The sequence below is a fragment of the Neoarius graeffei genome, chromosome 2 (assembly GCF_027579695.1).
Source record: "Neoarius graeffei isolate fNeoGra1 chromosome 2, fNeoGra1.pri, whole genome shotgun sequence".
Lineage (NCBI taxonomy): Eukaryota > Metazoa > Chordata > Actinopteri > Siluriformes > Ariidae > Neoarius > Neoarius graeffei.
Window position 1 is genome coordinate 126,840,586 of NC_083570.1, and position 13,042 is coordinate 126,853,627.

Consider the following 13,042-nt stretch of genomic DNA (forward strand, 5'->3'; position numbering starts at 1 on the left):
TCAGTAACACACTACGCCGCCAGGGACTCAAATCCTGCAGTGCCAGACGTGTCCCCCTGCTTAAGCCAGTACATGTCCAGGCCCGTCTGAAGTTTGCTAGAGAGCATTTGGATGATCCAGAAGAGGATTGGGAGAATGTCATATGGTCAGATGAAGCCAAAATAGAACTTTTTGGTAAAAACTCAACTTGTCGTGTTTGGAGGAGAAAGAATGCTGAGTTGCATCCAAAGAACACCATACCTACTGTGAAGCATGGGGGTGGAAACATCATGCTTTGGGGCTGTTTTTCTGCAAAGGGACCAGGATGACTGATCCGTGTAAAGGAAAGAATGAATGGTGCCATGTATCGTGAGATTTTGAGTGAAAACCTCCTTCCATCAGCAAGGGCATTGAAGATGAAACATGGCTGGGTCTTTCAGCATGACAATGATCCCAAACACACCGCCCAGGCAACGAAGGAGTGGCTTCGTAAGAAGCATTTCAAGGTCCTGGAGTGGCCTAGCCAGTCTCCAGATCTCAACCCCATAGAAAATCTTTGGAGGGAGTTGAAAGTCCGTGTTGCCCAGCGACAGCCCCAAAACATCACTGTTCTAGAGGAGATCTGCATGGAGGAATGGGCCAAAATACCAGCAACAGTGTGTGAAAACCTTGTGAAGACTTACAGGAAACGTTTGACCTCTGTCATTGCCAACAAAGGGTATATAACAAAGTATTGAGATGAACTTTTGTTATTGACCAAATACTTATTTTCCACCATAATTTGCAAATAAATTCTTTAAAAATCAGACAATGTGATTTCCTGGATTTTTTTTTCTCATTTTGTCTCTCATAGTTGAGGTATCCCTATGATGAAAATTACAGGCCTCTCTCATCTTTTTAAGTGGGAGAACTTGCACAATTGGTGACTGACTCAATACTTTTTTGCCCCACTGTATGTGGTAAACAAAATAGTGTTAATGTTTTATATTTTAGATTTAGTGTATCCACCATTTCCCTCGATGATGCGTTACACACTATTGTCATTATGTTAACCAGCTTCATGAGGGAGTCACCTGGAATGTTTTTCAATTAACAGCTGTGTCTCATCAAAAGATAATTAGTGGATGAGTTTCTTGCCTCCTTAATGTGTTTGAGATCAAACAGTAAATAGCCCTGTTCCACAACTGGAGTAATCCATATTATGTCCAGAACTGAACAACCAAGAGAAACATCACCACTATTTTAAGACAGGAAGTGACTTTTAATTAATAAAAATAAATAAACACTGAATTAGAAGTGTGTACAAAGTTTTGACTGGTCCTGTAGATGGACAGGAAGATAAACAGGTGGACTGTTAGACCGATGGAGAGTTGGGATGCTTATACAGAAAGACAGGCTGGTCCAAAGAGACCAGTGCATGATTAGATGGACAGACAGACTTGGGCAGATAGATGGACTCAGAGTTAGTCAGACAGACAAGTAATTGTGAACCTTTGGACGCGAGTCGTGGTGCAGAAGGAGGAAGTGGACTGTAATTTCTGTTTTCTGTGATCCGTTTCAGCCGGAGAGTGAAATTTCCACCACGGCAGAAGATTACTCCTCTGAGGTATGTGCACTTAATACACTCTGTTACACACTTACTACAGTTACATACCAAGTAAATACCCTACACACACACACACTACCACACTGGAAACCTTTGACTTTATAAAAATTCTAGATCTTCAGGATTATTGAGTCAGTGTTCGGCCTTTAGTCCACAAAATTGAGGATTGTATATGGAAGCTTATGCCACAGGTTTCAGAAACAGGCCTACAGATTTAGCCTTTCAAGACTATATTCAAGATTATACCACTATACATGACATATCTTCAAGGTTAAACCACACGATCCAAAACAGTCCACTCAAGACTCGAGTTCAGAGACTGTACCTTTTAAGGTTTTAATCTGAAACATTAAGTTTACTCCACAAACCTCATGTCTGGACCAGTCTTCACGTCTGGTTTCCTGGATTTACTTCTTACAAGACACTGTTAAATTGCATGACACTACAGTGTTGCTTAATTGTGAATTGACAGGTGAATGGTCATGAGACGGCAGAGAAATCGCTGGATGTTGGGGTATGGCAATTCGCCTGATGAGCTCGTACTTGTTTGTTGCTAATCTCAGTCTCTTACCTTCTCTTTTAAGTGCTTGGTTCCTCACTGTTTGTGGCCATGGTTTCTTCTAACTCACTAACCTGCCTGCTTTTTAATTCTCCAAGACAGACGCGCTTGTCTGCTTGTGGATGTTTAGATTAGGGGTGTAACGGTGACTTGGTGTGATGGGACACCATGATAAAGATGTGTGAAGCAGTCATGGCATTCACAGTATGCTAAGCTGGCATAGATGATCTTCGAGGGGGGCGTTATTTCCAGTTCTAAAAACTAATGCAATTTTAATGTCACTTAAGGCAAGACACTACAGGTAAACCTTTTGGCCCTGTCAGTCATTTTTCAGATTTGTGGATAAATTTAATTTAAAGTACAGTATGTATTCTCTTAAACTATACAAGTAGTTTAAAAAAAAAAAAAGCAAATTCAGAAAAATATTTTTCTCTGTTTTTCTTTTTGTCCATTCACAACCACCACAGTTTTGAAACATGGCACATTTGAAGAAGGCTTCAGACTCTGCCCACTTCAGTCACCTCATGTCATATATCCCCAACAGCTTGTTTCCTGATGTATGCTAATTTGTGTATACAACGTTTAAGCCATATTCACACACACACATTTTATATATATATATATAGTGTGTGTGTGTGTGTGTACATGTGCGCACACATTTATTTATTTATTTATTTTAACCTATTTACTTGCTTTCCAAAAATCTCTGGGTCAGATTTACAGGTGAGTTGCAATCTTGAAATTTTACGTTCTTTCGTTCCGGAGGAATTTCCTAAATTGTTGATTGTTGTAATTACACAGTGATCTAATTCATTCATAAACCATAAATAAATGTTAATTTAAAAAAAGTTCCAATAAAATTTTTTGACCGGATATCAGCATTGTACTGAGGAAGTCTGATGTTGCACTGTTCATCTGTAGTGTCTTGGCTTAAAAACTGCCAAAGGATTTTTAAGATCAGTAATTTTTCACCACTGAAATGATTAACTATGAATGTCTGAGAGTAATCTTCTTAATCAGAATCTTTAACTCGGATCTTATCGGATTCCTAAATGCAATAATCGAACCCTTGTACTGTTGCTGTCGGGTTGTACAGCATTTAAGGTTGTCCTGCCTGTAAAAAATGGGAAGCTATCAGTACTGTGAGGACCTAAAAACTGTTATTCTGCTAAATCACAGTGACCCTGAATCATACCGTTACACCCCTAATGTGAATCCGAGGCCGTGAGCTGCAGATCTCTGGTGCACATTAACTTTGCCTTCACAGCAGGGAACAGCAGGAAGGGGGCTGCTTGGCTCTTTTGTGTACCCATTACCCTGGAAACTTCATGGAGATAGAGAGGGAGAGATGGTATTATGAAAAGGCTTTTAAGCTGCCAGAGGTAAAACCTTTAGACCCAGACAGACAGAGACGTAGGAACAGAGTAAGAGGAGAAAAAGGAAGAACACTGAGAAAGGGGTGTTTTCACATGTTTGTTCTGTTTTAATCAAGCCCTCATGCATTTTGTCTTTTGTGCCGTTCTTTAGTCAGGTGAGAACACGGTACAGGTCCGAGAGCGTCTGATCGAGGTGGTCTCAGTCCGATTCTTTTCCAGCCCTACTGAGAAAGTGAATCAGTTTGACTGCAGGATCAGTGCAGACTCGAGCATGTTTTGGGTCGCAGTGTTTTTTGATTGAGCCATGTTCAAACGAAATGAGAACGCAAGCTCTGGAAGCGATGGACAAAATGTTTTTAACTCATTACTTGCGTAAATATCTAGTCATTTATTGAGCGCTGGCTTCGTGTTCTCTGTGCTTGGGTGAAATGATTTTTGTTCTGATTTGGATAAATAATGGGTGTGAAAGCACTCTAATAAGCAATCAAGAAAAGAAAGAGAGAAATGACATGGGAAAGAGTTACACAACTTTTACCTAATTTTCTTCTTGTCTCTGTTCAGGAGGAGGAGCTCTACGCTCCCAGCAGATTACAGGAGATGGAGAGCGAACTCGCCGCCAAAAACATGGTGGTGGAGGAATTGAGCCGAGAACTAGAAGAAATCAGAGCTACATTTGGAGCTGAAGGAGTACAACAGGTATTGGGCCACAGTCCAGTTTCATTTATTCATTAAACATAGATCATTAAACAAGCATCCAGCCAGATTACATGTTGATCCTGGGATTGAGATGCTGGCCTCTTCTGCCCCTCGGACCTGCTTGATCCATCCTGGTGCCCTGTGTCTGGTCGGAGTTTTATCGCCCCACTCCTGTGAAGGACGGCCCCATGAGGACAGTTGAGGGTTATACCTGTTAAAACTGTTAATGTTATAGTCAGGCTGTCTGTTGTTGCCCAAATGAGGATGGGTTCCCTTTTGAGTCTGGTTCCTCTCGAGGTTTCTTCCTCATGTCATCTGAGGGAGTTTTTCCTTGCCACCGTCGCCACAGGCTTGCTCATTGGGGATAGATTAGGGATAAAATTAGCTCATGTTTTAAGTCGTTCAAATTCTGTAAAGCTGCTTTGCGACAATGTTTATTGTTAAAAGCGCTGTACAAATAAACTTGATTTGATTTGATAGATCGGGTAAGAACGGAGGGTGGACAGTAACGCAGTACATTTATTTGAGTACTGTACTTAAGTACACTTTTTGAGTGTCTGTACTTGAGGGTTTTTTTGGAAACTCATGACTTTAACTTCACTGCATTTGAAAGACCAATATCGTACTTTTTACTCCACTACATTTCTATCAAGGTCCTCGTTGCTCATTACTATGAAGCGGCTTTGAAAGTGGATGTTTTTTCTTTTCTAAAACGTGATTGTTTATTCGCAGGTGACACTGAGACAGTCTGTCAGTAATCACTAGGGTCACGTCTCGTCCATAGACTGTATAAAATCAAGCTCAATTATTTCTCAACAGCGTTATTTGAACACAATCAGTTGATGGCAGAATGGAAGGAGGCGGTTCTTCTGGGGAATGCATGCACTCATGGCTTTACCTGGAACCCAAGTTTCAGTTTTCTGAAAGGATTAAAGATGCGTTTCGTTTTAAATGTTTGCTTTGTTTGTCGAAAACGAACCACATCACGGCCTACAAAAACCCGCCGTCCAACCTGTGGGAGCATATCGAGGTGTATAACTGTTTTATTCCAAGAGAAAGCTTGCAATGAAGTTGTCTGTGCTTTTAGAGCTAGCGATAATGTTGCAAACGTAGCGATGCAATCTGGTTAGTCAAATGACTTTCTATGGACTTGCCTGCCAAGTTGCCGTAGCCTTGTCCACAGCTAACGTGAACACATACAGTAGCTAGTTAACTTGGACACTGTTAGCATGTAAAAACGGAGTTACACTAACATGAATAACGTTAACTTATCTGAAGTCCTTTCAGAAATATGTTTTAGCATAATCTTGCCAAATATACAGCATGTAGAAATCTCTCTTTTCTAGTAACTTTAGCGACCCAGTATGATTTCGAGTTTGAAAAGTGTTTGCTAGCATGTCAGATGGAGTTTCACTGACTAGCTAGCTTAACATTAAACCACCATAATGGCACAGCATGTGTTCATTTTGTGAATTCACATTTCTGTCTTTGGTAACGGCATTAGGTTTTGTAAGTGTTGCGGCAATAATACAACAATGTTGACAGAAAATGTACTTTTAATACTTAAGTATTTTTAAAAGCGAGTACTTCACTACTTTAACTTAAGTAAAAATTTAACTGTACAATTTTCACTTGTCTCAGAGTCACATTTGACCAGTGGGATCTGTACTTTGACTTCAGTAATGAGGTTGGGTCCACCTCTTTGTCCACCTCTGGGTAAATAATAATATGTTCAATTTATATAGCGCCTTTCTCAAAACCCAAGGTCACTTTACAATCATAGGCAGAAAAAAAAAAAATTCCACCAAACAGAGGTCAGGATATCATTCCAGTGGTGTAGCGGCCACAGTCCCACCAAAAGGCGCACGAAAACAAGTCCCACATCTCCAGCACAGCTGCCGTGACGCCACCAGCAACATCGCTCGAACACCACGCCATGGATCCACAAAGTGAGCACAGAAGCACCGCCACGCAGAGCGCTGGTGTGTCCCAAACCGCCTGCACAGCCGCCGCAACGCCACCGAGCAACATCGCTCAGAACATCACGCCAAGCGTTAAAGCACAGAGCGCTGGACAACCATGATGTTAAAATGAGCAGCAAGCTCGCTGCAGTCCATAGCTGGGAGCGCAGGCATCACCCACAGCAAACCAAGGCCTGGAGGGAACCGACGCCCAAAACTAGGTCCAGAGCTACACCACAACCGGCAGACAAAACACTCAAACATCAAACACAGAAAAAAGAAAAACAATTAAAATAAAAAAAGGAGAGAAAATAAAATAAAGCTCCGGTGAGAAGCGGCAGCCAGAATGCGCACGACGTACTCTCAACCGGATACCGGAAAAGAATTTGTCAAGTGTTACGTGTATGAAGTGATAACTGTTCTAGGACACAAAACAAAGCCATATGCGTCATAATCGACAATCATATTTGAGGTCACAATAACTAAAAAAAAAAAGTAGCTTAAAAAAATACTCTGCTTGGAAAACTTTCTCTGTGTTCCAAAACAATTGCATGTCCCTAAGTGCTTCTGCTGGCATGCTGGTACCTTCGTTCCCTCCTTCTAGCACAGAAGTCACTGTAACTGTTTAACAACACACTGTTGCCTCTGGAAATGGAATTGCCCATCTCTGGACCTCTAAACATCAAATCCAGCAGAACGCAGGGTGTGACATTTGGGATGAAAGGAGGTGGCCCCTCAGAATGCTGGAAGCTAACTGCTGCTGCTAGTTAAAGGTGGTTTTGCTCTAACACTATTGTTGCATTTGATGAGAATGTGACCGGGTGTAACAGGCTACAGGTTACTGTTGGCATGAAGGAGCTCTACAGTGGTGCTTGAAAGTTTGTGAACCCTTTAGAATTTTCTATATTTCTGCATAAATATGACCTAAAACATCATCAAATTTTCACACAAGTCCTAAAAGTAGATAAAGAGAACCCAGTTAAACAAATGAGACAAAAATATTATACTTGGTCATTTATTTATTGAGGAAAATGATCCAATATTACATATCTGTGAGCGGCAAAAGTATGTGAACCTTTGCTTTCAGTATCTGGTGTGACCCCCTTGTGCAGCAATAACTGCAACTAAACGTTTGCGGTAACTGTTGATCAGTCCTGCACACCGGCTTGGAGGAATTTTAGCCCGTTCCTCCATACAGAACAGCTTCAACTCTGGGATGTTGGTGGGTTTCCTCACATGAACTGCTCGCTTCAGGTCCTTCCACAACATTTCCATTGGATTAAGGTCAGGACTTTGACTTGGCCATTCCAAAACATTATTCTTCTTTAACCATTCTTTGGTAGAACGACTTGTGTGCTTAGGGTCGTTGTCTTGCTGCATGACCCACCTTCTCTTGAGATTCAGTTCATGGACAGATGTCCTGACATTTTCCTTTAGAATTCGCTGGTATAATTCAGAATTCATTGTTCCATCAATGATGGCAAGCCGTCCTGGCCCAGATGCAGCAAAACAGGCCCAAACCATGATACTACCACCACCATGTTTCACAGATGGGATAAGGTTCTGCTGGAATGCAGTGTTTTCCTTTCTCCAAACATAACACTTCTCATTTAAACCAAAAAGTTCTATTTTGGTCTCATCCGTCCACAAAACATTGTTCCAATAGCCTTCTGGCTTGTCCACGTGATCTTTAGCAAACTGCAGATGAGCAGCAATGTTCTTTTTGGAGAGCAGTGGCTTTCTCCTTGCAACCCTGCCATGCACACCACTGTTGTTCAGTGTTCTCCTGATGGTGGACTCATTAACATTTTAGAAGTTACCCTGGACCTGCCTGATCCATCCTGATGCCCTACATCTGGTTGGAGTCTCATCACATCGCTCCTGTGGAGGACGGCCCCATATGGACAGTTGAAAGTCACACCTGGAAGACGCTCTGGACTCTTACAGTAATGCTTTTATGGCTGAGGACTACAGTTGACTTGCTAACTTTAGGACTGCAGTTGTCATGAACAGTTTTGCACTCAAGTTTCCATCAATGAAGAGTTTATAACATCAACGAAACTGACTTCATGTTAAAACTGTTAATGTTATAGTCATGCTGTCTGTTGTTGCCCAAATGAGGATGGGTTCCCTTTTGAGTCTGGTTCCTCTCGAGGTTTCTTCCTCATGTCGTCTGAGGGAGTTTTTCCTTGTCACCGTCGCCACAGGCTTCATCATTGGGAATAGATTAGGGATAAAATTGGCTCATTTCTTGGATCATTCAGGTTCTGTAAAGCTGCTTTGGGACAATGTCTGTTGTTAAAAGCGCTATACAAACAAACTTGACTTGACTTGACCCTGGGGTTCTTTGTGACCTCGGCGACTATTACATGCCTTGCTCTTGGAGTGATCTTTGTTGGTCGACCACTCCTGGGGAGGGTAACAATGGTCTTGAATTTCCTCCATTTGTACACAATCTGTCTGACTGTGGATTGGTGGAGTCCAAACTCTTTAGAGATGGTTTTGTAACCTTTTCCAGCCTGATGAGCATCAACAACGCTTTTTCTGAGGTCCTCAGAAATCTCCTTTGTTCGTGCCATGATACACTTCCACAAACATGTGTTGTGAAGATCAGACTTTGATAGATCCCTGTTCTTTAAATAAAACAGGGTGCCCACTCACACCTGATTGTCATCCCATTGATTGAAAACACCTGACTCTAATTTCACCTTCAAATTAACTGCTAATCCTAGAGGTTCACATACTTTTGCCACTCACAGATATGTAATATTGGATCATTTTCCTCAATAAATAAATGTCCAAGTATAATATTTTTGTCTCATTTGTTTAACTGGGTTCTCTTTACCTACTTTTAGGACTTGTGTGAAAATCTGATGATGTTTTAGGTCATATTTATGCAGAAATATAGAAAATTCTAAAGGGTTCACAAACTTTCAAGCACCACTGTAGATCCACCACTGTCTTGCCTGACAGATAGTACCTGTTCTAGGAATGATTAAATTATATATTAAACTAGGAGATTAATTATAAACCATGTAATCCTGGTAAACTTGGTGTGGTTCAACTGTCTAATTCAATTCAGTGTTATTTGTATTGCGCATTGAAGTTTGTTACAAAGCAGCTTTACAGAAATATATAAATTAAAATGATATATTTAATAAAACTTTTCTGCCTACCCTCTCCTGACTAATGACTGTATCCCGATATACCGGGCTGTATATTGCTTCATATAGTAGTTCATACAGTAGTATGCAGTTTGGCATGCAGCCTTGTGGTTTCAGAGAAATCAGCAGAGTGTAATTTATCTTGGTGCGTTGGGCAGTGGTAGCTCAGACTACTGACTGGAAGGTTCTGAGTTCAAGTCCTAGCACTAACAAGCAGCCACTACTGGACCCTTGAGCAAGGCCCTTAACCCTCAACTGCTCAGTTGTATGAATGTCGGTTGCCCTGGATAATGTCTTCGACCAAATGCTATAAATGTAAATTTAAATCCACTGAGGCAGTAAAGTGTTACTGATGTAATGAAGATCACTGAATAAATGTTCAAATCTGTTATCTTAATGTTTTGGTGTGCATGTGCGCATGCATACATGTGTGTGGTTCCAGCTCCAGGACTTTGAGGCAGCACTGAAACAGAGAGATGGCATCATCACACAGCTAACGGCGAACCTGCAGCAGGCTCGGGCTGAGAAGGATGAGGTCATGCGCGAGTTCCTTGACCTCACTGAAAAAAGCCAGAAGCTACAGATCCAATTTCAACAGGTACCACAATTTACCTGACTGAAACACTGGGTACATCTTGCAGATCCAGTGAGTACACCTAGCGGATCAAACGTTCACACCGAGCAGATCCGACGGGTACGCCGAGCAGATCAAACCTTTACGCCAAGCAGATCAAACAATTGCACCGAGCAGATCCAGCAGGTACAACAAGCAGATTAAACATGTACACCGAGCAGATCCGACATTTACACCGAGCAGATCCAGCAGGTACAACAAGCAGATTAAACATGTACACCGAGCAGATCCGACATTTACACCGAGCAGATCCAGCAGGTACACCGAGCAGATTAAACATGTACACCGAGCAGATCCGACATTTACACCGAGCAGATCCAGCAGGTACACCGAGCAGATCCGACAGGTACACCGAGCAGATCAAACGTATGCACTGAGGAGTAGGCCTGTCATGATGTTCGATATACCAACTTGTCATATGGTAAATGAAAATTAACTCAGTAGTTTTTTTTTTTTTTTTACCGCGATTTTGGCATTTACGTGCTGTACATCTACATAGGGAAGTCGCCAGAGTATTAGCTTGACCTGTTGCCTGAATAAAACACCGTGCTGTTTTCTGTCGTCTCACACGGCTCTCTGTCAGAGGCGGGGCTTCCCAGCATGCAACAGTTATCCAGCCAGGGGATCCACTGAATGGGGAAGAGACAACAATACATTGCTCCGTTGTACAGACCATAGGCGTGGAATTGGGTATGAACATGTCCCTACCAATATCAAACGACGGCTGACAAGTCCCTACCAGTATTTCTGATTTGAAATAAAAAAAAAAAAAAAAAATCGAGCTCCGTGTGCGGTACACAAATGGTTACTGTAGGTTTCCACTGGGTGAAACCACGCAAAATTCACTCATGAATATTCTCTCTGGGGGCGTGGTCATGAAAACAGCAAGCAAGTCTGGCTACCATGTCAATTAGCAAGTGCGGTTGCAGTGCAGTGAGCGGCTGCTAGCTGGCAAACTGTCCTTGAGGAATGTAGCATTAGATTAGCTCGTAAAATGAATCCGTTAACAACAGTTCAGATTCAGTGTGTAAAAACTATAACATACGAATATGACTTTTCTAAGTTTGTGTGGCGTGTAAATAACAATCCGACTTGATCCCGACAACAACTGGAGTTCATTAAGGTCCCAAAGACATTATTAAATCATATCAGATTGTGCCAATGTTGGCTAATATTGCACCGAGTCTTGCTTGTGAAGCGCCTGCAAACTTTAGCAGCGCGCTAACCCTGAATCTGAAGCGCTTCAGTTAAGACCTGCAGAGCCCTGACCGAGTTCGGGTCACATGACACATGTAAACAACAACAATCCGATGGTGATGTGGACATTGTTCGAGGCCCAGACACCTTTTAATCAAATCAAACATCTTCACGTAATTAGCATAACAGCCTCCGCCTTCTGGATCAGAAATATTTGGTGACTCCGCCTCTCTTTTGAAAACGTCACATAGAGAGTACACACATCCGCTGAGCTGATTGGTTTTTGAGGCGGTTCATTTGAAAGCGGTGGCTAAAAAATTTTCTCTGGAGAGCTCTGTCACTCCCCCCTCCCCCCACTCTGGGTTCAAGAAGACAACGAAAGGGCGATAATATAACAACAGCCAATCAGAATTCACATACATTCTGTTGCCAAGTAAAATTGTAACCTTTCAACGTGTCAAAGTTGTCGAGCCCTCGTGCTGTTTTACCGTTAGATCAATCACACATCAGCTTAAACTAGCATTCTGAACTAGTTGCAGATCCCACAGAAGAGAGCCAACTCCCCCTGCAGCCTCATGGAACGCAGTGTTTAAGGCTCTGGATGGGTTTTACTTCCATTTATGAGGGAAAGGAACATGCACCCTCCTGACAGTCAGTGCGCTATTCGCTTGTAAAACACAATTGCAAATTGGTAGAATGAGTTAATCATCACATGCAAGATTTGCAGTTAATCAAATTAATTGCATTTTATTATTATTATTATTATTATTATTACAACCCCGATTCCAAAAAAGTTGGGACAAAGTACAAGTTGTAAATAAAAACGGAATGCAATAATTTACAAATCTCAAACTGATATTGTATTCACAATAGAACATAGACAACATATCAAATGTCGAAAGTGAGACATTTTGAAATTTCATGCCAAATATTGGCTCATCATGACAGCAACACATCTCAAAAAAGTTGGGACAGGGGCAATAAGAGGCTGGAAAAGTTAAAGGTACAAAAAAGGAACAGCTGGAGGACCAAATCGCAACTCATTAGGTCAATTGGCAATAGGTCATTAACATGACTGGGTATAAAAAGAGCATCTTGGAGTGGCAGCGGCTCTCAGAAGTAAAGATGGGAAGAGGATCAACAATCCCCCTAATTCTGCACCGACAAATAGTGGAGCAATATCAGAAAGGAGTTCGACAGTGTAAAATTGCAAGGAGTTTGAACATATCATCATCTACAGTGCATAATATCATCAAAAGATTCAGAGAATCTGGAAGAATCTCTGTGCGTAAGGGTCAAGGCCGGAAAACCATACTGGGTGCCCGTGATCTTCGGGCCCTTAGACGGCACTGCATCACATACAGGCATGCTTCTGTATTGGAAATCACAAAATGGGCTCAGGAATATTTCCAGAGAACATTATCTGTGAACACAATTCACCGTGCCATCCACCGTTGCCAGCTAAAACTCTATAGTTCAAAGAAGAAGCCGTATCTAAACATGATCCAGAAGCGCAGACGTCTTCTCTGGGCCAAGGCTCATTTAAAATGGACTGTGGCAAAGTGGAAAACTGTTCTGTGGTCAGACGAATCAAAATTTGAAGTTCTTTATGGAAATCAGGGACGCCGTGTCATTCGGACTAAAGAGGAGAAGGACGACCCGAGTTGTTATCAGCGCTCAGTTCAGAAGCCTGCATCTCTGATGGTATGGGGTTGCATTAGTGCGTGTGGCATGGGCAGCTTACACATCTAGAAAGACCCCATCAATGCTGAAAGGTATATCCAGGTTCTAGAGCAACATATGCTCCCATCCAGACGACGTCTCTTTCAGGGAAGACCTTGCATTTTCCAACATGTCAATGCCAAACCAC

General features: G+C 41.9%; 1 protein-coding gene across 5 annotated transcripts in view; it reads left to right on the top strand.

The window, feature by feature from the left end:
- The window catches only part of LOC132882276 (A-kinase anchor protein 9-like), a 285,166-nt gene that overhangs the window by 64,440 nt on the left and 207,684 nt on the right, over window positions 1-13,042 (top strand). For 4 of the 5 annotated variants that reach the window (XM_060915567.1, XM_060915571.1, XM_060915570.1 and 1 more), the window contains exons 3-6: window positions 1,541-1,585; window positions 2,058-2,099; window positions 4,082-4,216; window positions 9,784-9,939. In XM_060915567.1, coding sequence (XP_060771550.1) covers window positions 1,541-1,585; window positions 2,058-2,099; window positions 4,082-4,216; window positions 9,784-9,939 — 378 coding nt within the window. The remainder of the gene's footprint in view (window positions 1-1,540; window positions 1,586-2,057; window positions 2,100-4,081; window positions 4,217-9,783; window positions 9,940-13,042) is intronic. The other variant, XM_060915569.1, reaches the window with a different exon arrangement.